The sequence below is a fragment of the Diceros bicornis genome, chromosome 2 (assembly GCF_020826845.1).
Source record: "Diceros bicornis minor isolate mBicDic1 chromosome 2, mDicBic1.mat.cur, whole genome shotgun sequence".
In the NCBI taxonomy this organism is placed as follows: domain Eukaryota; kingdom Metazoa; phylum Chordata; class Mammalia; order Perissodactyla; family Rhinocerotidae; genus Diceros; species Diceros bicornis.
In genome coordinates this window covers 82900375-82924935 of record NC_080741.1, presented here as the reverse complement: position 1 = coordinate 82924935, position 24561 = coordinate 82900375, and the positions used below count along the sequence as shown (strand labels likewise).

Here is a 24561-nt window from a genome sequence, read left to right as displayed (position 1 = left end):
TATCAATAATTTGTATTCTGAAAAATTGCAAAATGACTATCAAGTCAATATTAAAATAATCAGATAATCAAAAATATTAAATATGACAACTGTTAATGCATTAAATGCAGACTTTAAAAGATTATTAAATAGTTTGCAAGAAAAGAAGATTTCTCTTCAGAGGAACATGAGGTCTCTTAGATTTAAGATAATTAAATTATACTCAAGATTTCCAATGAAAAGAAAGAGATAAGAGTGTGGGAAGATTAACGGGGGGAGAGAAGAAAGGAAGAAAAATAGAGCCCAGGGTGGGAGGGAGATTTTTCATTGTATATATGTTTTTATAATTTGAGATGTTTAAAACATGTCAATGTATCGTCTACTAAATAAATTAAAAGAGAGAAAAAGGAGGAGGAAAAGGCAAAATCAAGTTAATAAGCAACTAAAAAGCTAATTGGGAGGTGACACAGATGTGACTACGGCAGAGATACACAAGGTACCCAGAGCACACAGGATGAAGCTTCATGAGACAGGAATCAGAGGCTGAGGGAATAAATGAGACTTTGATACGTACTGGGCCAATCAGCTCAGTCCAAAGATGCAGATATTGCCCCACCAGGTGCATTTCAGCAATAGGGCTATGGTGAACTCCTGCAAACCCCAGCTCTTCCATTCACCACACTCTACCCTGTGCTCTGGCCACTTACAGGCACACACCACAAACTGCATCCGTCAAATGTTCACAGAAAAAGTGGCACGGTCTCACCTGTAATATGTCAATCCCCAGAAGCAATTTAATGAGGCTCTTAGAGTAAGATGCGCCCATGCTATAAAAAAAGAGATATTTGTTTTCTATTTTGTTTTCTTTGTTTTAAGGATTTTATTATCCTTTCTCCATAAAGTTGGTTAAATATATAATCTTTAAAGACAAACTATTCTGTTAGATAAGAAATACAAAACATGAGAAGATGGTTCTTAAAGGAGAAGTAGAGAGCTGAAATTCTATCAACACAGGTAAGACACATTCTAGAAGACACTCTGGTTCTTAGTCTCGTAACCATCAACTTAGTAACTTAAAGGTTAGGTTAAAACTCTGAGGAAAAGAGAGCTATAAATCAAAAGTAAAATTCCAAAAAATTGCATTCTGCCCCACCCCTCCAATCCAGTTAGTATAACAGGCTAAATTTCAGCAAGACTCCATGCCTCTGTTCCACACCTGGTTTCTTCATCCTGCAGACGCTCACAAGACAAAAGGCAGTTCCTGAAATTGTCTCGGTCCTCAATGTAAGACTCCAGGCCACTAATAAATTCTTCTATTATCTTAGTGACATTAAAAAAAAAAAAGATAGGGTAAGAGCAAGATTTTTAGTTCAACATTTGCTGTGGGTTAGCTAAAAATCATTCTAGCCCATTCAACTTTACGCCAGTGTCTTTAAATTCCCAATTCCAGAGTACTGCTGGCAAAAGCAAAAGTATCCGAGAGAAAATACATACATTGGGATAAGAAGGATGCTTCCTCAGAGTCTGAAAGAGCTTCTTTTGGACAATGATTTGATCCACAGCTATGAGGAAAGAAGAACGGTTGGTCACCAGAGTCTTTACCATCTCCTACTACAATTCTACTTTCCTAAAAACCTAAGTTTCCTGTGTGATGAAACCAATAAAGATACTTTCAACCTAATTTCAGAGCCAAATCTTCTAAATCCACAGTAAAACAGACAGCTTTGCGGAGGATAGCTACTAAGTGTTCTACAAAAGACATGCCATAACCTTAGCTGAATGGAATAATCTATATCCCCAAAGCAGGGCCGTCCATGGTTTTATAAAATTTCTCCCGAAATTATTCTGACACAGATCTAATTGCTCTCTAGGTATTAATTAATTTTTTCAAAAGAAAACATAAAGTGACACTAGTATACATTTTTCCTCAAAAAAAGAAAAAAAAAGATTAGAAGTACTTTACTTCTAACATGCGTTAATCAGGACCAAAGATTCTAACAATATTCTCTAAAAAGCAATTTCAGTTTCATCTTTGTCTCAAGATGGATGGTGCTCCATTTCTAATCGTCACTGCCTCTCTATTTAGATAACCCACAGTTCAGTTCTGAGCCCTTTCACTATACCCAGAGAAAAGATTTAGATTAAAATATTACCTAGTTGGGCCTGCCCCGTGGCTTAGTGGTTAAGTGTGTGTGCTCCGCTACTGGCGGCCCGGGGTTCGGACCCCGGGCGCGCACCGACACACCGCTTGTCCGGTCATGCTGAGGCCACGTCCCACCTACAGCAACTAGCAGGATGTGCAACTATGACATACAATTATCTACTGGGGCTTTGGGGAAAAAAAGGAGGAGGATTGGCAATAGATATTAGCTCAGAGCCGGTCTTCCTCAGCAAAAAGAGGAGGATTAGCGTGGATGTTAGCTCAGGGCTGATCTTCCTCACACACACACACACAAAATATATATATATATATTACCTAGTTGATTCTGACTCTTTCCTGTTTTAAGAATAATTCCTGATGTCTTAAGAAGCTTTACAAAGACACTGTCGTTTTCTTCAACTTCATTATGAACACGAGATTTCTTTGTCTTTTTGGAAAGTGGTTGCTTCCCGGCTTCTGAAAATAGACAAAAGTTTCAAGAATGTGACAAATAGTAAAGCAAAGATTAAAAACTAAACCCTTGAATAATAACCCTAAGAGGAAGGTTGATGAGTTCCTAAAGAATTATACTGGAATTGATGCTGAAGTGAAATTTTATCTCTAACAATGGTCAGTGATAGCAGGTTTCAAACAAACAGATAAAACAACCAAACAGAATTATTTTCACCTATTGACTTCTCATTTGAAGAATTCAAAAATGTGCCACCTGTAACAAGAATAAGCATGCAAATGTTTTCCACTGAAATTCTAAAGCAGTCAGGGTCTTTAAAGCTGTTGTCTGCAAACCACTGCATTGGAATCACTGGGAAACTTACTAAAAGCATATCCTTAGGTCACATCTCAGAGCTACTGAATCAAAATCTTGGGAATGGGGCCTGGAAGTCTGAATTTTTATCAAGCTCTCCAGGTAATAATCCTGATGCACCCAAAGTTTGAGAACCAACGATCTGGATGCAGGGGTAGAAAGAATGGGGCAGGTTCTCCTGCATCATATCTTTGAGTACAAAGCCCAGATTGGTTTCATCCCAAGCCTTTTAACCCACTGGAAGTAATAAAACAAACAAAAACAAACAAGTAGTTGAAGTATGACTATCTACTCTTCTCTCTTAAGGATACAACAAATTAGAATTGCCTTAAAGTAGATGAGTGTAATAAATGAAAAAGACCATCGACCTCTTCTTGTCGGAACTCTTACGGCCTCTGTCAACCACATTCTCAATGGACAGGGTCTGCAGTATTTTTTTGCCTCTGGTGTGCTTGCTTTGATGACACCTTTCCTTTACACATCATCACCATAGCATTTATGTAGATTCTAATTTTTTTATGGGAGGAGAGGGGACCATAGGACTTTTTAAAGGGTAGGGACTATGCTGTATCTTTGCGTCCCAGCACCCAGATGATGTACAGTAGATAGGCTCTATAACACTAACTCGTCTTATGACGTGGAGCCTGAAGCTCAGAGACCGTGGGCATGCCCACAGTCATACATGGAATTAGAGGCAGAAACTCAATCCCACATCTCCTGATACTAGATTCTATGTGCTCTGTCCATTAAGACTTGATGACTCTCAGCACTTGAAACTAGGAAGTTTATGTCTCTTTAAGTGCCTCACACATTTGCTACAGGAAATAAAGCAACAAATGACCAGACACTTACGGGAGGCATGTTCTGTCGTATTCTCTTTCTCCTCAGATTTTGACCGTCTTCTTTTGGAAAACATTTTGCCCAAATTCTTCTGCAGTTAAATTACTTTCTAGAGCAAAATCAGAGAACAGAAGTTACCCTCTAGAAGCTAGATAAATTCTGAAAAGTTAAAGCTATAGCTCAAAGAAAACTCCTCTATTCAAAACCAAAGAGGTTCTAGTCTTTACACTAATACTATCTAAATCCAGGTGCTGAGAAACTTTCAACTCCTGTATCTGGTCAATACTCCCTTGCTTTCAAGACTTACTTGTTTACCTAGTTGCCTCTTTAGCCAGACCACTTGCCTCTTGCTGAAGAATAACACCCACAGTTCTCTCTCTGACATTCAAGATCCTTCATCATCTAGCCCCATCTACCTCTCCTTTAATTCATTAATCCAGTACTATATGTTAGAGACTGTGCTAGGTGCTGGGGTTACAACTACGAACCAGACACGATCCCTGTCCTTAGGGAGGTTGCAGTATAGTAATGAGCAATCTTGATATAGTCACTTAACTACAGCTATGTAGGTGCTATACAGGAACAGCACAGGGTGCTATCACGGCTTAAAAGGAGATTTAATCTAGTTGGGGGTGGGGGTGATGAAGAAAAGCAGGGACAATTTCCCAGGCGTAATCTCTTTGAGAAAGTGATTTTTAAGCAGGGACCTGAGGGTTGAAATAGGAGTTAGCCCGTAGAAGAAGTATGAGAAGAGTAGTCCAGGCAGAGAAAAACTCAACACTGAAACAGGAAGACTGCAGAGATAGGGGAGGGCCTGAACTACAGGGCCTTCTAGTCTATCTTGTAAACCAGAGCCTCCCTGGTCTCAGTGCTTTTGCATAAGGTGTTCTTTTGACCTGAAATGTTCTTATCCGCCTGGAAACTACTACTCATCTTTAAAGACAGTCAAATGTCATCTTCCTTGAAAAATGCTCCTCCTATCCCCCAGGGAGTTTGGTACCCCAGCTTCCCTGCTCCACAGAGTATACCTAGGAGCCCTGACCACATCACCTAGACTGCGGCTCCTTGAGGGCAGGAACTCCATCTCCCTAGTGCCCAGCGCAGTGCCTAGCATAAAAATAATTCTGAGAATATCCGCTAAATAAGAATGGCTGGCAGGCAGGTACATACTAATAGCTAACAACAACTATTTTAAGTGTTTTATACTTAACACTTCATTTATTCCTCACAAAACTTTTTGAGGTAGGTACCATTATTATTCTCATACTCAGTGCCAGAGCTGGGATTCTAACTCAGGCAGTCTGGCTCCAGAATCTGCAGTCTTAACTACCACCTACACTTACTCTTGATTATAGTAAGGGCTTCCAATAACAGTTAACATTTACTATGCACCAGGCACCATGCTAAGCGTCTTCTTTGTCCGTTGCCTCGTTTAATACTTACACCGTTATCAGCCGTTTTGCAGACGGAAAAACTAAGGCAAGTCAGGGCCGTCTGACTTCAGGGCACACACCCTCAACACATGCTAGACCGTCTCGCCTCCAGAGAAGCCTGAGAGACGGGGAGGGGCCGGCGGCCCTGACCCCGTCATCCGTGAAGGGGGTAGGAGTAGAAGCCCTTCTCATTTCATCATTTTAACGACGCAGGGAGGTACCTGGGGGATTATTCCACGATAGGACGGACGAGGAAGCCAAGGTTCGGGGCGCGAAGCCCCAGAAGGAAAGGCCGGGCTTGACTGGGGCCTAGAGACTAGGCCACAGGGGCGCGGAGCCTCGAGAGACGACGATCGTTGCTCAACTCACCCGCCGAGAAGCCGTCGCCGCCTCCCGTTTTCGACTTTCCCGCCCGGCGCGACGCCACGCTGACGTAGCTGAGGCGCGGCGCGACGTCAACCTTCCGCGCCGGAAGTGGGCGACCGGGCGGCCCGGCTGGCCGCAGTGCGCCAGGGCCTAGGCGGCTTTGGGGTGCAGGGCCAGCCAGGCTGAGAGGTGTGAGAAGATCCAGAGGCGAACTCGAAGAGAAGCACCGGCTCCTGGAAGAGAAACCCGGCTCCACCTGACCGGGAGGCGGCGCTCTGTGAAGATGGCAGGGCCCGAGCTGCTGCTCGACTCCAACATCCGCCTCTGGGTGGTCCTGCCCATCGTTATCATCACCTTTTTCGTGGGCATGATCCGCCACTACGTGTCCATCCTGCTTCAGAGCGACAAGAAGCTCACCCAGGAACAAGTCTCCGACAGGTCAGCGCCCTCCCCTCTCTGGCGACCTCACTGCCCCGTGTCCTTGGGCAAGAAAGTGCAGGGGTTATGTGAATTTGTCCGGGTTCACGTCGCGCCCCCACGGGCTGGGTGATCTTGGCCGAGTTACCTCTGTGTTTCACTTTCGTCATCTGTAAAAGGAGGTTGATGACAGGACATGCCTCATAGAGCTAGCGAGGGCATTAAATGTTATATGTGCCTTTAGTCCAGGGCTTGTGACATATTCAGTGCTCAAAAAAATGTTGCTGTTAATATTGTTGGGCTAGTCGCCAACCTTCGGTGGGCTTATCAGTGAACTATAGATAAAGTAGGTGTGATTATACTCGTTTTACCAAACTACTATGGTGGTCAGCTGAGACACTAAGTAACCAAGTGCTTTGCAAAGGTAAAACTACCACAGAGATGTGAGGAGTTGTAAGGATCAGTTTCCCTCCTGCAGTGGAGGCAGCTTCTTCCTCATGTGCTTCATTACAGTATTTATCTATGGAGAGAGGTAATTTGAGATGATTTTAGGTGGCATCCGGACCTGTGCCTCTGCCATATTAAAATAGAAAACATTTTTCAGTCAATCGTTCTGATTGTTTTCGAAGACCATCTCAGGTAAATGCTAATATGTCTTTAACACTTCCCTGTCACTTATTAATCTCCCATTTTAAGAAAGATCAAGTCTCAGGTTCAGAACTTTCCACAGGCAGCAGTGTCCAACTAAAATTTAATAATGTTGTTTTGTGTTTATTGTATTTATTATAACAGTTACTTTTCTCTTTGTGGCAAATAATAGTGGTTTTTCATTGGCTGGTAACTTAAAGATTTCTTTTATGCTTATATAAGCAGAAAAAGGTGAAATATAAGAAATACCAAGTTTTTAATAGTTCAGGTACTAGGCAAATAAGACAAAAATCATAACCATGGAATAAGAATGACTGAAGTTTGGGAAGCACTGCTTTATCGTTTCCAATTGTGCTTCTCAATTATGCTGAGAATAATAATAATAAACCAACATTTATTAAGCACTTATTCTATGCCAGGCATTATAGTAAGCACTTATATTCATTAACTTAGTTAAAATTCAGAGCAACTCTATGAGGTAGATGCTGTTGTCCCATTTTATAGAAACTGGGACTTAAGTTCTGTGGTCACACGTGGTGACATTCAGGACTTGAAGCCAAGTCTTCTGGTTCCCAAGTCTGGATCTCTTTCTACTATACCACAGGGACCACTTCAATTATTTCTCTGTGACGTCAGTTTTAGAACTGATCAGAACCAACCCCCTGGAGATAACCTTAAGAAGTCAGTTAAGGGGGCCGGCCCCATGGCTTAGCAGTTAAGTGCTCTCGCTCTGCTGCTGGCGGCCTGGTTCCGATCCTGGGCGCGCACCGACTCACTGCTTGTCCGGCCATGCTGAGGCGGCGTCCCACATATAGCAACTAGGAGGATGTGCAACTATGAAGTACAACTATCTACTGGGGCTTTGGGGAGAAAAAGGGAAAAAAAGGAGGTGGATTGGCAATAGATGTTAGCTCAGGGCCAGTCTTCCCCAGCAAAAAAAAAAAAAAAAGGATTGGCATGGATGTTAGCTCAAACAAACAAACAAAAAAAAGTCAGTTCACCACAGAAGGGAAGGCAATAGAAAGATGCAAAGTGGAAAGAGGTCAGACATTCAGCATTTATTTTTTTATTGACATCAATAAATTGTTTTCATTTTATCTTGACAATAATATGAGATAATCCTGAACCCATTTTTACAGTTGAAGAAAAGGAAGCCTGGAGAAGTTAAGTAGCCTTCCCAGAATAACCAAAATAGTAAAATATTGTGCCCATACTTGAACCCAGATCAGTCTCACTCCCAAGTTCAATTCTTTTTACCAGGATTCCTGCTGTCATAGATTCTCTGCCATAATTTTCTGCTCCTGGTTCTCTCTGTAATTTCAGAGTGGTGGTTCTGAATGATATCAAACCCAAAGCTCCCTTTTCTAACCCAGAATGGAATTCACAGTTCATGCAATCTACATACAAGAACGTTAAAAAAAGAAAAAGCAACTTAATGCTCTAGTTGTAACCATCAGGAGAAATGAAGGAAAATAATTTAATTTATATTTCGTAAGTCCTTGTGCACAAAGGTCCTAGAAGGTGTAATGCAGAAGTCAGGTGCATGCACCTAGCTATAAAATCGCCATAGTTGGGACAGGTTCAATTGTAAGCTGATACAATATGTTAGCTGCTTAGATATCACAGAAGGCAGTGCTGTCTTGGATGTAATTTTCCTAAATAGTGAACTACTCTTGATAAAGTTCTGAACAAAACAAAGTGCAGTTTTCCCAATATTTACTCAGTGGTTGCATACCTGGAAATTTAGACTATATAAAAATCATCACCCCCTCCCCCACAAAAAGTAGAATTAGGCTTGAGGCTCAGATAGTTAAAAATAATTTGGTGAGATAGTCAAAAGTAGTGTGAAACATGGGACAGTTTTTTGTATTGCACGACTGTCTCCAGCATTGAGGGCTCCTTAGCATCCCTTACCCCTAACAAATGACGGTTATGTGCTCTTTCCACCCCATCATTTTGACAATCAAGAAAATTCCACAGATTTCCTTAAGGCCCCCTAGAGGGCGGTACCACCTCCTTGGAGAACCACTGCTTTAGAGAAAACTCAACGTTTCTGGTCATAATTACTCCATCCCTTAAGTGAGGTAGTTGGATCATGCTAGCTCTGACATGGTGTGACTGTGCCCCACCAGGTCATCTTTTGAACTTGGGTGGAATGCTGAGCTCGTGATTCTGAACTGGCCAAAGTCCAAGGCAAAAAATGTTTTTCAGTTGCACGACATTCCTCTAAATACAGTCTTCCCTCGATATCTGCAGAGGATTGGTTCCAGGACACATACACACACACACCCCACCGCAGATACCAAAATCCAAGCATGCTCAAGTCCCTTGTATAAAACGGCTTTGTATTTGCATATAACCTGCGCACATCATCCCATATACTTTAAATCATCTCTAGATTACTTATAATACCTAATATAATGTAAATGCTATGCACATAGTTGTTGTACTATATTGTTTAGGGAATAATGACAAGGAAAAAAAGTCTGTCCGTGTTCAGTACAGACACAACCATCGTAGGCCTTTTTTTTTTTTTTCTGTGAGGAAGATGAGCCCTGAGCTAACATCCATGCCAATCCTCCTCTTTTTGCTGAGGAAGACCAGCTCTGAGCTAACATCTATTGCCAATCCTCCTCCTTTTTCTGCCCAAAACCCCAGTAGATAGTTGTATGTCATAGTTGCACATCCTTCTAGTTGCTGTTTGTGGGACGCGGCCTCAGCATGGCCGGAGAAGCAGGGCGTAGGTGCACACCCGGGATCCGAACCCGGGCCGCCAGTAGTGGAGCGCGCACACTTAACCACTAAGCCACGGGTCCGGCTCCCCATCGTAGGCCTTTTGGTCCGAGGTTGGTTGAGTCTGCAGGTGCGAAACCTGTGGATATGAAGGGCTGACTGGACAGTGTAAGTTTCCATTAGCCTGAATGATCACAAAATGGGACATTTGGTTTCATAAATGATTAAGCTTTTACTCAAAACTTACTAAAATTTTTCTAAAATGTATTAAACCCAAACTGGAGAATATGTAAATAAAATATATTAGACCGTATTTGGGGATAGAATGTATGTAAAAAGTGGTTCTCAAGCTTGAAGAATATACTGAGTCTCTGGAAAGAAAAAAACAAACACAGATCTTTAAGAATATGGAACTCTAATTTGAGAAATACTGACTTTAAAAACTAAAGTTATATTTTAAGAAAATGTCTTTCAGTTGCAAATTACCACTGCAAAAGAGAAGCTTTATCTTTATAACCAGTACAAGGACCTAAAAAGTATTAATGGAAATGAAAATGCAAAATTAAAAATTTGGTGTAGAATTTGCAGACCTCAGAGAATACATCAGGGGATCTCAGTTGAAGAAACTAAGTGTTTGGAATATACAGGATAGTTTAAGCTTGCCTTGGTTCATGGTTGAAATGCCTCAAGGTCATGATTCTCAACCCCAGGTCTACAAAATTACTCACCAGTGTAAATATAGGAGATCTAGCTGAATTTCTGTTGATTGCAGTGCCTGTAGAAGTCCCAAATTATCTACGGTGAACAAGTTTTTATTGATGACCCACCGTGTGCCCTGCCCTGTACTGTATGCTGTAGGGTACAAAATAAGACAAGGTCAAGACCTTACTCTCAGTGAGTTTTGGTCCAAGTGATAAAACATACAAAAGGAAAATAACAGATACCATTAATGTAGTGCTTAGGATGTGCCAACTACAGTGGTAATTACTTTAAATGAGATAATATATATGAAGAACTTAGCTTAAAATCTTTCACTATTTCCCTTTTGCTCTTTTTTTTAGTTGTGGTAAAATATGCATAACATAAAATTTAACATTTTAACTGTCTTTAAGTGTACAATTCAGTGGTATAAGTACATTCACACTGTTTTGCAACCATTACCAACATCCACTTCTGCAATATTTTCATCATCCCAAATAGAAACTCTGAACCTATTAAATAGTAACTCCCCATTCGTTCCCTTCTCCCTGCAGCCCCTGGTAACCACCATTCTACTTTCCGTCTCTATGAATTTGACTACTCTAGGGACCTCATGTAAGTGGAATCCTACAATATTTGTCCTTTTGTGTCTGGCGCATTTCACTTAGCATAATGTCCTCTAGAGTCATCCATGTTGTTACAAGTGGCAGGATTTCCTTCTTCCTCATGGCTGAATAATATTCCATTGTATATATATACCACGTCATCTTTATCCACTCCTCTATTGATGGGTGCTTAGATTGTTTCCGTATTTTGGCTATTGTGAAGAATGCTGCAATGAGCGTGGCAGTACAGACACCTCTTTGAGATACTGATTTCATTTCCTGCAGATGTATACCCAGAAGTGGGATTGCTGAATCATATCGTAGTTCTATTTTTAATTTTTTGAGGAACTTTCATACTGTTTTCTGTAATGGCTGCACCAATTTACATTCCCACCAATAGGGTTTCCCTTTCCTTCCCCTTTTGCTGTTAAGCTAAAGATTAAAATACAGTGGAACCCTTAAAAGGGAAGGAAGTCCTGTCACATACTACAACATAGATGAACCTTAAGGACATACTAAGTGAAATAAACCAGACACAAAAAGATAATAACTATGATTCCACTTATGTGAGGTATCTAAAGTAGTCAAATTCATAGAAACAGAAAACAGAATGGTGGTTACCAGGGCCTGGGAGAGGAGGGGAAAAGGAGAGTTATTGTTCAATGGTTATAGAGTTTCAGATTTGTAAGATGAAAAGTTCTGGAGATCTGTTTCATAACCAGCTGAATATACTTAATACAACTGAACTGTGCACTTAAATATGGTTAAGATGGTAAATTCTATGTTATGTGTCTTTTACCACAATTAAAAAAAAAATACAATGGAACCCACATGGCCCTGTAGAGTCTGGCCGTTGCCCACCTCTCAAGCCTCGTTTTCACCACATTTTCCATAGCTCTCCTTCCAGCCATATTACTTTTCTCAGGTCTTCAGAGACACAGTGCTTCTTCCTGCCATAGAGCTTTTGCCCATGCCCTTCCCTCCAGCAAATTGCCATGTGAGTAATCTCTACTCATCCTTAAGATTCCAACTTAATGATACATCCTCAGCAAAGCTTTCCCTGAGATGTTGACTTGGTCAACAGACTCGGTCAAATGCCCATGTTATACGTTCCCATCATACCATCCATCTCTCCTTCCTAGGACATAAGAGGTGAATTTCACATTTATTCCTGTGGTTGTTTGATTAATGTCTTTCTCCTCCACTAGACTTTAACCTTCATGAGATATTTCCGTTTTGATCACTGTTTTCGTATCACTTAACACAGTACCTGGCATTCAGAAGCTCAAGAAGTATTTATTCAATGAAAATAAAAGTTATTGTACAGAATATGAATGGAGGTGTAGGGAATTTAAATGACTTGCACAAGATCCCATAGCTAATAAGTGGCAGAGCCAGTATTTGAACCAATCTCTCCAACTCCAGAGCTTAAATTTTTCCCCATTGTTCTAGACCCAGTGCTGCTTAAACTGTCAGTGGTGAAGGACTAGTTTTTTGGTTTTTTAATTTTCAATCTATCACATATTCATGCTTTTGTAAAATATTATGATCACATATTTGGATGTTGTGACAATGTCACGTTACTGTAAAAGTTTCTGAACCCTTATTCTTAATGTCTGTACTTATCTCATTACAGACCAGCACTGGTACGTAGGCCACACTTTGAGTAGTTTTAAACTAGCTCCCAGGGAACAGAACATATGACATGTCACCTCTGTAGGCCTGTGTATAGAGCAGTCAACCGTACAGTATAACGAGGTCAAGAGGAGGAAAACCAGAGAGAATTCCATGAGGGTGCCAGGCATCAGGAAGAGTTTCATGGAGAAAGTGGGGCTGGAAGAAAGTGTTAAGGCCTGTGGGGTAAAATTGGTGAAGGAGAGGGGCACTAGAGCATTCCAAGGTATGGAGAAGCTAGAATATGCATCAGATGACACGGGACCCTGAGGGTGTGAACTGATTGCTTAGAGCAGGTGGTTTGTGCTGAGGAGTAGAGAGAAAACCAAGAACAGTTTTCCTGTGTTCATTTCTGTCTGGGTTATTGTTTTCTTTTCTTTTCAAGAAGGATTTCTGTTAACTTAAGGGCTTTTTTCCCCCCATTAAAACAACTTTTTAAAACCTAGAAAAAATTTGATCTCTATTCTGTTGGGTCTTTGTATCTTAATACCAGCGGTTTGTTGTATTGCACTCTATTATCTTTAATGATCAGTTATGTTCAAATATCACCAAATAATTTCATTTATTAATTCATTAAGTGTTTATTGAGAGCTTGCTAACTCCATCCTGCATGGAATTTCTATTTGTTGTCTGTCAGATAACAACCCTGTCAAGTCCTGTACTCATTTTTCTATGGAGTTTAAACAGTTCCTTCCTTATCCTCACCCTTCCTCCCTCCTCCTGCCCCCAAATCTTCTGAGTAACATCAGCTGCTACTCTTTTCACAGAGAAAGTTCCTTCTTAGCTCATTATAAAGTAAGAAAAAGCTGAGTGTAACATGCCAAATGTGCCTTCCTCAGAAATCTTTGATGTGCAGAAACACAGTCATTTCAGAAAAATACTTTTTTGGAAACCTGATTGTTGGGTTAAATATATTATATTGGTTTTAAAGATATTAGTGTTGTGTGAACAGTTTCCGCACAGGACCGTTGCCAGATAAGCCCTCTCTTGTGTTTAAATAGGTCTTCTACTTTATTCTCTCATTTTCTTAGAAGAAAATGTTTCGCTTTTAAAAATCTCATTGTCTTGGTTGTATTTTTCAGTCAAGTCCTAATTCGAAGCAGAGTCCTCAGGGAAAATGGAAAATACATTCCCAAACAGGTACTCATTTATCTGTTATTAAGAGCTCCACAATTCACTGTTGAGGGCAGTAGATATCTGACTGTTTTATAAGGGGACTCTTTGGGGAAAGCTGAAGGCTGGCAAGTCAGTAATGAAGCTGTGGCCTGGTGGTGTTTGCTGTCATTGTGACTTCATCCTTCTTAGGAAATTGTTTTTAAATGTGACTCAGCTAAAGTGTCAGGTTGGCTGCCAAGTAGGCTGCCAGCTCTGAGTGTAACAGCATATTCCAAGGGCCTTCTGACTAAGCCTTTGAGAAATAATTTGACAATTTGCTATGTCACAGTTTTACGACTTAAAAAGCTCTTTTTTTCTACTAGTCTTTCTTGACACGAAAATATTACTTCAACAACCCAGAGGATGGATTTTTCAAAAAAACTAAAAGAAAGGTAGTGCCTCCTTCTCCTATGACTGGTATGTTTATTCCCTTCTCTCATCTTTAAGGAAGATTTTTAACATGAGTTGGGGAAAGGAGGGCAGGGAGGATGTCGTCTTATTTAAGTGTTAAATTGTAGAAGATAGCAACCTAAGGGATCTTAGAGATCCTCTAGTACAGGGATCTATGGAAGTGAAGTTCTCTTTTTCAAATAAATCTTCTGGGGACCCCAGAGTAGAAAGTATATTTAGAAAAAGAGCCCTTGGCTGAGGGGTTGGGGAGGCTAGAGCCATTGTCCTTGGGTCTCTCCCCTTTGCCGTTCCTCAGGACCCGAGGCTCCATGGCACACGGTTGTAAAAGCATTCCAGTCCCAGCTCCCACTGAGTACCTGGATCCCGTTCCTGACAGATGGCCCCCAGTTTCTGCCTGAATGAGGAGGAGCTCTCACTACTTCCTACCCAGACCAGCCATTTTCTTGTCAGACATCGTTGCTTGGCCCACCCTACACGTTTTGCTCTTAACAGATTGCTTACTTTCACTGATCCCAGTTGTGTGAAAAATACAGCACCTTTAAATAACGCAAAATAATTTTTTATTCTGTGTTGACTGTCCTCATTGTAGTACCCATTTCTCTAGGTGAGAGAAGCAGCTGTTTTAAACCCAGACAGAAGGTACTGGAATTGATTTTAATAAGTCTTTTAGAAAACCTACAAGAAACAAAAGACCAGTAAATATATGAAAAGATACTTGACTTCACTAAAATCCATGGAATGCAAATTAAACAAGATGTCCTTTTTAGCCCAGTAAACTGGCAAAGATGGAAAAGTTTGACCAAAGCCACTACTGTGGAGGTCATGGGAAGTTAGGCTGTTGCACTGTTGTCAAAAGACAGTCTGACAGTATCTGTCAATTTTAAACATTCGAACCCCTTGACCCAGAAATTCTTTTTTTTTTTTTTTGTGAGGAAGATCAGCCCTGAGCTAACATCCATGCCAATCCTCCTCTTTTTGCTGAGGAAGACCGGCCCTGAGCTAACATCTATTGCCAGTCCTCCTCCTTTTTCTCCCCAAAGCCCCAGTAGATAGGTGTATGTCATAGTTGCACATCCTTCTAGTTGTTGTATGTGGGACGCCGCCTCAGCATGGTCGGATGAGCGGTGTGTCGGTGCACGCCCGGGATCCAAACTCGGGGCCACCAGTAGCGGAGCGCGTGCACTTAACCGCTAAGCCACGGGGCCAACCCCCAGAAATTCTTCTGAGTTTCTCTTACAGAAACACTTACATAAACATGCAGATTTATGTACATGATAGTTGTTGGCAGCATTGTTTATTGGCAAAAAAAAATTGGGAATAATCTGTAGGTCCACCCAAAAGTGATGAGTGTGACCACACAGTGGACTCCTATGCAGACATCGAAAATAATGAGAGACATTATACCAATGTGGAAATACCATTCACAGTATAGTAATGTTTTAAATTAACAAGCAGAATAGCAAGCATAATATCCCTTTACTGTGTATACATAGAAACTATTGTGTGTATGTATATGTATATACACATATAGGTATGTGTGTATATTTTTATTCATATATAAGGATGGAAGGATATGCAACAAACAGTTAAAAGTGTTTAGAGAGTGGGCTCAGAGGAACTGTCTACATCCTGTGTTTCTATGTCGTTTGAATTTTTTACATTGAACTTGGATTACTTTAGTTATCAAATGCATTAAAAATTTACAGAAAATCAGGAGGAAGTCCGTGCCGACAGTGGTAAAATGTTGTTCTCTTATGTTTTTAGATCCCACTATGCTCACAGACATGATGAAAGGCAATGTAACAAATGTCCTCCCTATGATTCTTATTGGTGGATGGATCAACATGACATTTTCAGGCTTTGTCACAAGTAAGTTACAGGGCCAGAAGACTTCAGGTTTACTTCATCTCTGATTCTTTCACATGGCCCTGTTCAGAGAAATCCAAGTGCTGCTATAAGATACTAATATCGTAGGTTCTGTGTTCTCTAATGGAAACTGATAGCATTCTTTGAACAAACAAATTTAATATGCTATGATTTTATGGCTCTTATCCCAAACTGATTGTAAGTTCATGAAGGATGCTTTTCTACTAATAGGTACTCGAATGAGTGGCTTGCTAGTTTGTATCCAAGACTAAACTGGTTGAGTAGGATGTGGGGAAGCCTATTTCTATCTTGACTTCATTTTCTAGGTGTTGGGGTCAGTCGTTGGTCTATTTGTTTATAAGTTGCTTGGATTTGGTTTGAATCTGTTTGGTTTTTTAGTAATGTAGTTCTCTGTGTGTATATATTCCACTTTGGGTTTAACAGATTAGTGCAAGTTTCTTTTCAGTTTGAGTCTCTGCTATTTTTTTTTTTTTTTGTGAGGAAGATCAGCCCTGAGCTAACATCCATGCCAATCCTCCTTTTTTTTGCTGAGGAAGACTGGCCCTGGGCTAACATCCGTGCCTGTCTTCCTCCACTTTATATGGGACACCGCCACAGCATGGCTTGATAAGCAGTATGTCAGTGCGCATGGGGATCTGATCCCCGGGCCACCGCAGCGGAGCGTGCACTTAACTGCTACGCCACCGGGCCGGCCCCGAGTCTCTGCTTCTTAAGCAGTGGAGAAGCTGGAGTTGTTCATGTTCTATAGTACAGTGACATTTGACTGTTATTTCCTCAGAAATTGACACAGATTTCCTTGTGGAAATCATTTTCCAAACTCTGTATGGGACAGAGTTCCCAACTCCTCAGGGAAAGAATGTGTGTGTTCACATTTAAACTATTCTGAAAGTAAAGAAGCTAGGAATGATTGTGAACTTTTTTGTTCTTCTTTGCAGCCAAGGTCCCATTTCCACTCACCCTCCGTTTTAAGCCTATGCTACAGCAAGGAATCGAACTACTCACATTAGATGCATCCTGGTAAGGGCTTTCTTACATTTAATAAAAACAAACCAAAATCTAAAACCAGTGTCTCTTAAAGAACAGGACTTCCAATTTGCATGCTTCACCGGAATAGGGTTTTGGAGTTTTTCTCATTGAAACGCCACTCAAAATGCCACAGGTGGATTAAGGCGACTTTTATATGAGTCTTGAAAAAGGATAGAAGGTGTCAGCCTCTTTTCTCTAGCTTCTTGGGGCTTAGGAGTGCAAGGATGGATGTGTCCACCCCAGAAAAGCTAAAATATAAAGCCAGGAACTCTGGCCAAGACAGACCTTTTAGCAATACCCTGGAGCTTATGGGAGTGGCTGTTTGTGTTATTTTTTCCAAAATACATTACTGCAAGTAATAACATTAATCCTTTCCATCTGTACCAGTCACTGTGCTAGGTGTTTTCCATATGTTATTTTATCCTCATAGCAACCCTATGAAGTAAGTGGAGGAATTGAGATTTAACCACAAAGTCTGTCCAAATCCAGCACTCATGTCTTATTTACCATTTTATTTTTTATAGCAGAGTAATAAAACCCAAAATCTGAAAAGTTTTAGAACACTGCTACAGCATCTGGAACCCAGTGGTGCTTCTACATGTGGTCTCTCCAGACTGTTTTGTCTATGGCTTCCCAGAGACTGGCATGAAAAAGAGCCAGACAGGAGGAGGGGGAGAATGGGCAGTGGGGGTCACCAGCAGGAATCTTGACTCATTCCTTAGTTTGAGCAGAACAGTCTCTGGTTGTGTGGGGAGCAGGACAGACCAGGCAAGGAGACTCTTGCCTGTGCACAGTTCCACTAGAGGAGAAAAGCTGTACTTCATATGAGTAGTATGATTTGATTAAACCTTGACTTTCCAGTCATATTTGGGCTAAACAAAAACTGCACGGGCTGGAGAAAAGCTTTTTTATCTTTTCTCAGCATCTGGGCATGTATGTGATTGACATGCTTGTGTGGACAAAGGAGACTGGAACCCAGGTGTACAACTAGCTGACTATTAGATACAGATCTACAGCATTATGTACAGATAGGTCGTTTACCTACCTACAACCTGATGGAGTAACCAGAATAGGCCCCTGCTGTTGTGTAACCCAAGTGTTAGAATGAAGTGTAGATTTCTTCCCTGTATCATTTCTCATACTCCTTTTAGTTTTTATTATATGCAAGCATATTTATTTTATGGGGGCAAGATGGGAAACCTAAGCTAAGGAAAGCTTCCGTGATAAAGTTCAAAAGTTGGAATGGCTTCCCCAATAGCTGCAGTCTTCAGTATGCACGTGTTTCCTGAAAGCCATCTCTAATCCTTAATTGTCAGTATGAAGCTCACCAACACTTGTGATTTCCTTTAGAGAATGGGATTCAGGACAGGAGACCTCTTTCAATTTTTATTTTATGTACTTCTGTGTTGTTTGCATTTATTATATATAACAAGTGTGTATTGTTTTTATAATTAAAAACAATAAATGGCTTGAAAACTCATGTAGAAAGGAAAATTAAATTAAACAAACCTTACGTTCCCTGATAAAATGAAGAACACCAGTTGTGAGTTCTGTTCCTGCTACTGAATGCAAAAGAATTTATTATATAGCTGTAAGTAAGAGTTTGCCTGCAAAGAGCTATAACTGTTTGTAAGACTGCTTTCATAACTTGTATTTCTTCTTTGGTTGTGCTTTGGATGAATATAGCCTACCCCAGGTGATTTCTTTACATACTCTGAACAATGGGTGGTAGAAAAGCGTGAACTACGTTAATTCTGAAATAACTACTTACATTGTCTCACTTTTGCTTTGCTAGGGTGAGTTCTGCATCCTGGTACTTCCTCAATGTCTTTGGGCTTCGGAGCATTTACTCTTTGATTCTTGGCCAAGATAATGGTAAGAAGCACATCAGGTTTAATAAGCAAATACTTCAATGGATGAACCATCCGTGCTAGGGCCAGAAAAATCATATAGGCTGTGCTATTTGTTAGCATAATCAAATACAATGCTTCGTTCCTTAAACTTGTTCTTAAATTTCTGAAGTATTCCAAGAGTCTTAAAATTCCAGGGTCAGACTGCAGTTCTGAATTCTCCTTGGCAATCGCGAGGACAATATCTAGTTCCCTGAAATCTGACACCCTCATGTGAGGAGCAGCACCAGCCGTGCGCTCCTGTGAACCTGCAGCTGTGAGAAGACTGGTTTATCAGTTAGGTCATTGGCTGGAGTTCCTGCCAGTCCCAGTCCTGGCTCTCTTGCTTAATGGTGGGGTCCTTGGGCACGTTACTTAACGAGTCTAATCCCCTGTTGGCTTATCTGTAAAACAGGACCTTAATAATTAACTTCAGAATTTGTTATTAGGAGTGGATGAGGGAGAATATGTAAAGCACTTAGTGAAGTACCTAGCATGCAGTTGTGGCTCAGTAACTGGTGGCTGTTGTTATTGTTGTTTCAATTTAAAATAAAGTTTAGTGCTTCCTGTAGTTATCTTTCTTCTCCTGCTATTATCATCCCCATTTCTCAGAATAGGTAAAGTGACTTCCCCGGGGTTGCATAGCCACTGTGTAACAGGGCCAGTCAGTGAAGCTGTCATGTGGTTCTCTAATCCCCTGCCAGCATCTGTAAGTGTTGTATAAGGACTGCTCTTCCTCGAGGGTGCGGTGTGCTTGCTGAGCCCTGGCACTCATGGACTGTCTTGTGCTGCAGCTGCTGACCAGTCACGGATGATGCAGGAGCAGATGACTGGAGCCGCCATGGCCATGCCCGCAGACACCAACAAGGCTTTCAAGGTACACTCGCTTCTCTTCCAGCTGCACTGAAGCTCCAAAAGGTGTTGCCAGAGAGTTACTTTAAAGAAGGGTTCCCTGAAGTGGGTGTACTATGTATGGTTCCATCGTTTAAATCTAAATTTAGCAAAACTGTATTTTAGTTTACATGTCTCTTATTCCTGAGACAGAATCATCTGTTAAGTAAATTAGAGATTCTTAGTACTTTCTCATTTTCAAATGCTCGTCCAAATTTAATCCACACTGTAAATGAAGCTGTAAAAACAGTCCAATTGTTACCAGATTCACCTCACTCCAGTGGGACTCCAACCCATGTTCAGAGGAGCTCCAGGGAGGGGCCCACGAGTGGGTCTCCTATCCGCAATCCATCCCTTCCTTGGAGTGTTCCTTCCTGTTTGGTGCTGCGGATTTGAAATGAAACTGAAGCTGAGCGGTCAATGGCACAAGCTTTTATTCAATGGCCAAAGAATGGAGAAGTGGGAACTAGGTTCACAAATCAACTTCTCATTTAGTCATATCCTGCCATTGCCGTGGCAGTTGTAAACTGTCATGGCGCTGGTGGGTGTGTTATGTAGCATGGTAATGTATTACAGTGAGCGTACAATGAGCTGTGGGACCGGTCTGTGTCAGGTCAAGTCAGACTGCCATGTTGTCTTCACTTGGTTTTAACTTGTTTTGACTATATGTCTCAGCCATCTCCTCCTTCCTCTTGTTGTGGTTTCCTGTAAGCTGAAGAAAATGTGTTAAGCTTGTTCTGAGCAGGGTTGTGGTTAATGTCTTATGGGGCTAGGGGCTGGGTTAACACAATCAGAGATACCAGGTAAACATTTGGAATTTTTTTTTTTTTTTTTTTTTTGGTGAGGAAGATCAGCCCTGAGCTAACATCCATGCCAATCCTCCTCTTTTTGCTGAGGAAGACCGGCCCTGAGCTAACATCTGTTGCCAATCCTCCTCCCTTTTTTTTCCCTTTTCTCCCCAAAGCCCCAGTAGATAGTTGTATGTCATAGTTGCACATCCCTCTAGTTGCTGTATGTGGGACGCAGCCTCAGCATGGCCGGACAAGCAGTGCGTCGGTGTGTGCCCGGGATCCAAACCTGGGCCGCCAGTAGTGGAGCGCGTGCACCTAACCACTAAGCCACAGGGCTGGCCCCCAACATTTGGAATATTTTGAACTTTTCTGAACCGTGTAGACATCATACATAAATTTCATTAAAAAAAATCAGTACTTAGAGCCTTTTCGTGAAACGATTCTGGAATTTATAAAATCTACTATAATTTTTGTACAGCAAAATCTCACTAAGTTTTCATGATAAAAACTAGAAATAGAAGGGAACTTGTTCATCTTGATGAAAGGCATCTGTGAAAAACCCATAGCTAACATCATACTCATACTGACAAACTTTTCCCCTAAAATTAGGAACAAGACAGGATGTCCACTCTTGCCACTTCTATTCAACATTGTACTGGATGTTCTAGCCAGGGCAATTAGGCAAGAAAAAGAAAGAAAAGGCATCCAGATTAGAAAGGAAGAAGTAAAACTATCTCTGTTTGCAGATAACATGGCCTTACATAGAGAATATCCTAAGGAATCCACAAAAAAAAACTATTAGAGCTGATAAAACAAGTTCAGCAAGGTTTCAGGATACAAGGTCAATATACAAAAATCAATTATATTTTTACATATTGATAATAAAGAATCTGAAAATGAAATTAACAATTTCATTTACAATCGTATCAAAAATAATAAAATATTTAGGAATAAATTTAACAAAAGAAATACAAGACTTGTACACTGAAAGTTACGAAACGTTGCTGAAAGAAATTAAAGAAGACTTGAATAAATGGAAAGACATCCATGTTCATGGATTAGAAGACTTAATATTGTGAAGATGGCAATACTCCCAAAATTGATCTACAGATTCAACACAATCCTTATCAAAATTCCACCCTACCTTTCTTGCAGAAATTGACAAGCTGATCCTGTAGTTCGTGGATGGAAATGCAAGGGAGCCAGAATAGCCCAAATAATGTTGAATAAGAACAAAGTTGAAGGACTCATACTTCCTGATTTTAAAACCTTCTTCAGAGCTACAGTAATCAAGATTATGTGGGACTGGCATAAGGACAGACATATAGATCAGTGGAATAGAATTGAAAGCTCGGAAATAAACCCATACTTGAAGATCAGTTGACTTTCGACAGAAGTGCCAAGACAATTCAATGGGGGAAAGAATAGTCGTATTGCTTACTGGGTACAGAGTTTCTGTTTCAGAGGATGAAAAATTTTGGAAATAGATAGCGGTGATGATTTACAACATTGTGAGTGTAATTAATGCCACTGAATTGTATACTTACAGTGGTTAAAAGTGGCAAATTTTTATGTTATATATATATATCTTACCATAGTAAAAAAGTAAACATTTTTTTAAAAAATACAAACTTTTAAATAGGTCAAAGACCTAAAATAAGAACTAAAACTATAAAACTCTTAGAAGAAAACATAGGTCTAAATGATTGTGACCTTGGATTAGGCAATGACTTTTAGATATGGCGTTAGAAGTACAGGCAACAAAAGGAAAAATAGATAAGTGGGACTTTGTCAAGATGAAAACTTTCATGGGTCGGCCCCGTGGCTTAGTGGTTAAGTGCACGCGCTCCGCTGCTGGCAGCCCGGGTTCGGATCCTGGGTGCGCACCGCTTCTCTGGCCATGCTGGGGCCACGTCCCACATACGGGAACTGGAAGGATGTGCAGCTATGACATACAACTATCTACTGGGGCTTTGGGGGGAAAAATAAATAAATAAAATCTTTAAAAAAAAAAAAAAAGATGAAAACTTTCATACTTCAAAGGACACTATCAAGAAAGTGAAAAGACAACCCACAGAATCTGAGAAAATGTTTGCAAATCATGTATCTGATAAGGGTCTAGTATGCAGAATACAGAACTCAACGGTAAAAGGACAACTCAGTTAAAGAATGGGCAAAGGTTTTTGTTTTGTTTTGTTTTTTTAATAATTTTATTTATTTATTTATTTTCCCCCCAAAGCCCCAGTAGATAGTTGTATGTCATAGCTGCACATCCTTCTAGTTGCTGTATGTGGGATACGGCCTCAGCATGGCCGGAGAGGCGGTGCGTCAGTGCACGCCTGGGATCCGAACCCGGGCCCCCAGCAGCGGGGCGCGCGCACTTAACCGCTAAGCCACGGGGCCGGCCCATGGGCAAAGGTTTTGAATAAACATTTCTCCAAAGAAGATACACAGATACCCTATAAGCTCATGAAGAGATGCTCAACATCAGTAGCCATCAGGGACATGCAAATCAAAACCACAATGAGATGCTACTTCATACCCACTCAAATGGTTATACTAAAAAAGGTGGATGATAACAAGTGTTGACAAGGATGTGGAGAAATTGGAACCCTCATCCATGCTGGTAATGGTGCAGCCACTTTGGAAAGCAATTTTTAGCCTTTCCTCAAAAAGTTAAACATAGTTACCATATGACCCAGCATTTTCAGTCCTAGGCAAATACCCAAGAGAATTGAAAACATGTCCACACAAAAACTTAATACAAGAATGTTCAGAGCACTATTCATAGTAGTCAAAAAACAGAAACAATCCAAATGTCCATCATCTGATGAAGAGATAAACAAAATGGAACATTTTGGAATATTTGTATAGTGTATGGACAATGAAATGTATAAAATGGAATATTATTCAGCTATAAAAAGGGATGAAGTACTAAATCATGCTGCAACAGGGAGGAGCCTTGAAAACATGCTAAGTGAAAGAAACCAGTAACAAAAGGCCGAACATGTCCAGAATAGATGAATTCAAAGATGCAGAAAGAAAAGAAGTAGTTGCCAGGAATTGGGGGAGGGAGATAATGGGGAGTGTCTCCTCTTTGATATGGAGTTTATTTTTGTGGTGATCAAGGTGTTCTGGAATTAGATGGTGGTGATGGTTGCACATCTTTGTGAATAAACTAAAAACCACTAAATTGTACTTATTAAAAGGTGAATTTTATGGCATGTGAATTATATTTTAAAAAACCCCACAGGGCCGGCCCCATGCCTTAGCGGTTAAGTGCGCGCGCTCCGCTGCTGGCGGCCCGGGTTCGGATCCCGGGCGTGCACCAACGCACCGCTTCTCTGGCCATGGTGAAGCTGTGTCCCACATACAGCAACTAGAAGGATGTGCAGCTATGACATACAACTGTCTACTGGGGCTTTGAGGGAAAAAAAAATAAATCAATAAAATTAAAAAAAAAAAGTTTAAAAAACCCCACAGCCATGAGCTAGCATTTGTATTGAATATTGAACTTCATAAAGTATTTTTTTAAAACCCACTAAAGGCAAGAGTAGTCAGCATTGATAGACTGTTTGAGAAATGTAATTATTTCCTAGCTCTAGTGACCTTGAACAAAGTATTTTACCTTTGTTAGCTTTAGTCTCCCTGTCTGTAAGTTGGGGTGGGGTGGACGGGGTGGATAGCAGCACCTGCCTCATAGGATCGAATGAGCTTCTGCATGTGAATAGCTTAACCGAGCCCCTGACCCAGAGTGGGTGCTCACTGAAGGTCAGCACTGTTCTTGGTAACAGCCCTGGTGTCCCCTTCCTTTGCAGACAGAGTGGGAAGCTTTGGAGCTAACGGATCACCAGTGGGCACTAGATGATGTCGAAGAGGAGCTCATGGCCAAAGACCTCCACTTTGAGGGCATGTTCAAAAAGGAATTACAGACCTCTATTTTTTGAAGACCAAGCAGGGTCTCTGTCAGGAACTCGGAGTAGTGCTTAACCTTGTAACTGTTGTTTGAGCTGGAGCCTCTCGGAATAAAAAGGAGGATTGTTCTTCTCTGAGCTGGGTTCTCCTTCAAGTGTGAAACTGGAGGAAGGATGAGGAATGTGTGTTGTGTGACTTACTTGTAAACAGCTATTTTTAAAATGTTTTAAGTTTTC

General features: G+C 40.9%; 2 protein-coding genes across 12 annotated transcripts in view; one reads left to right on the top strand and one right to left on the bottom strand.

Moving 5' to 3' along the window:
• The window catches only part of LOC131419501 (Fanconi anemia group D2 protein), a 53533-nt gene extending 47870 nt beyond the window's left edge, over nt 1-5663 (bottom strand). For 8 of the 11 annotated variants that reach the window (XR_009223270.1, XR_009223272.1, XM_058564681.1 and 5 more), the window contains exons 1-6: nt 5440-5581; nt 3798-3894; nt 2456-2596; nt 1474-1541; nt 1196-1299; nt 746-806 (exon numbers count right to left, since the gene is read on the bottom strand). Coding sequence is in view for 9 of the 11 variants with exons in the window: in XM_058564681.1 (XP_058420664.1) it covers nt 746-806; nt 1196-1299; nt 1474-1541; nt 2456-2596; nt 3798-3861 (438 nt within the window). In the remaining 2 variants the exon portion in view is untranslated. The other 3 variants (XM_058564698.1, XM_058564690.1, XM_058564750.1) reach the window with 3 other exon arrangements.
• Nucleotides 5664-5690: 27 nt separating this feature from the next.
• EMC3 (ER membrane protein complex subunit 3) lies at nt 5691-24462 on the top strand. The gene is made up of 8 exons (XM_058564842.1): nt 5691-6022; nt 13443-13500; nt 13839-13932; nt 15691-15795; nt 16749-16830; nt 18635-18714; nt 19523-19605; nt 24229-24462. The coding sequence occupies exons 1-8, from the start codon at nt 5868-5870 to the stop codon at nt 24355-24357; spliced, it is 786 nt and encodes a 261-aa protein (XP_058420825.1). The 5' UTR covers nt 5691-5867; the 3' UTR covers nt 24358-24462.
• The last annotated feature ends 99 nt before the right edge of the window (nt 24463-24561 follow it).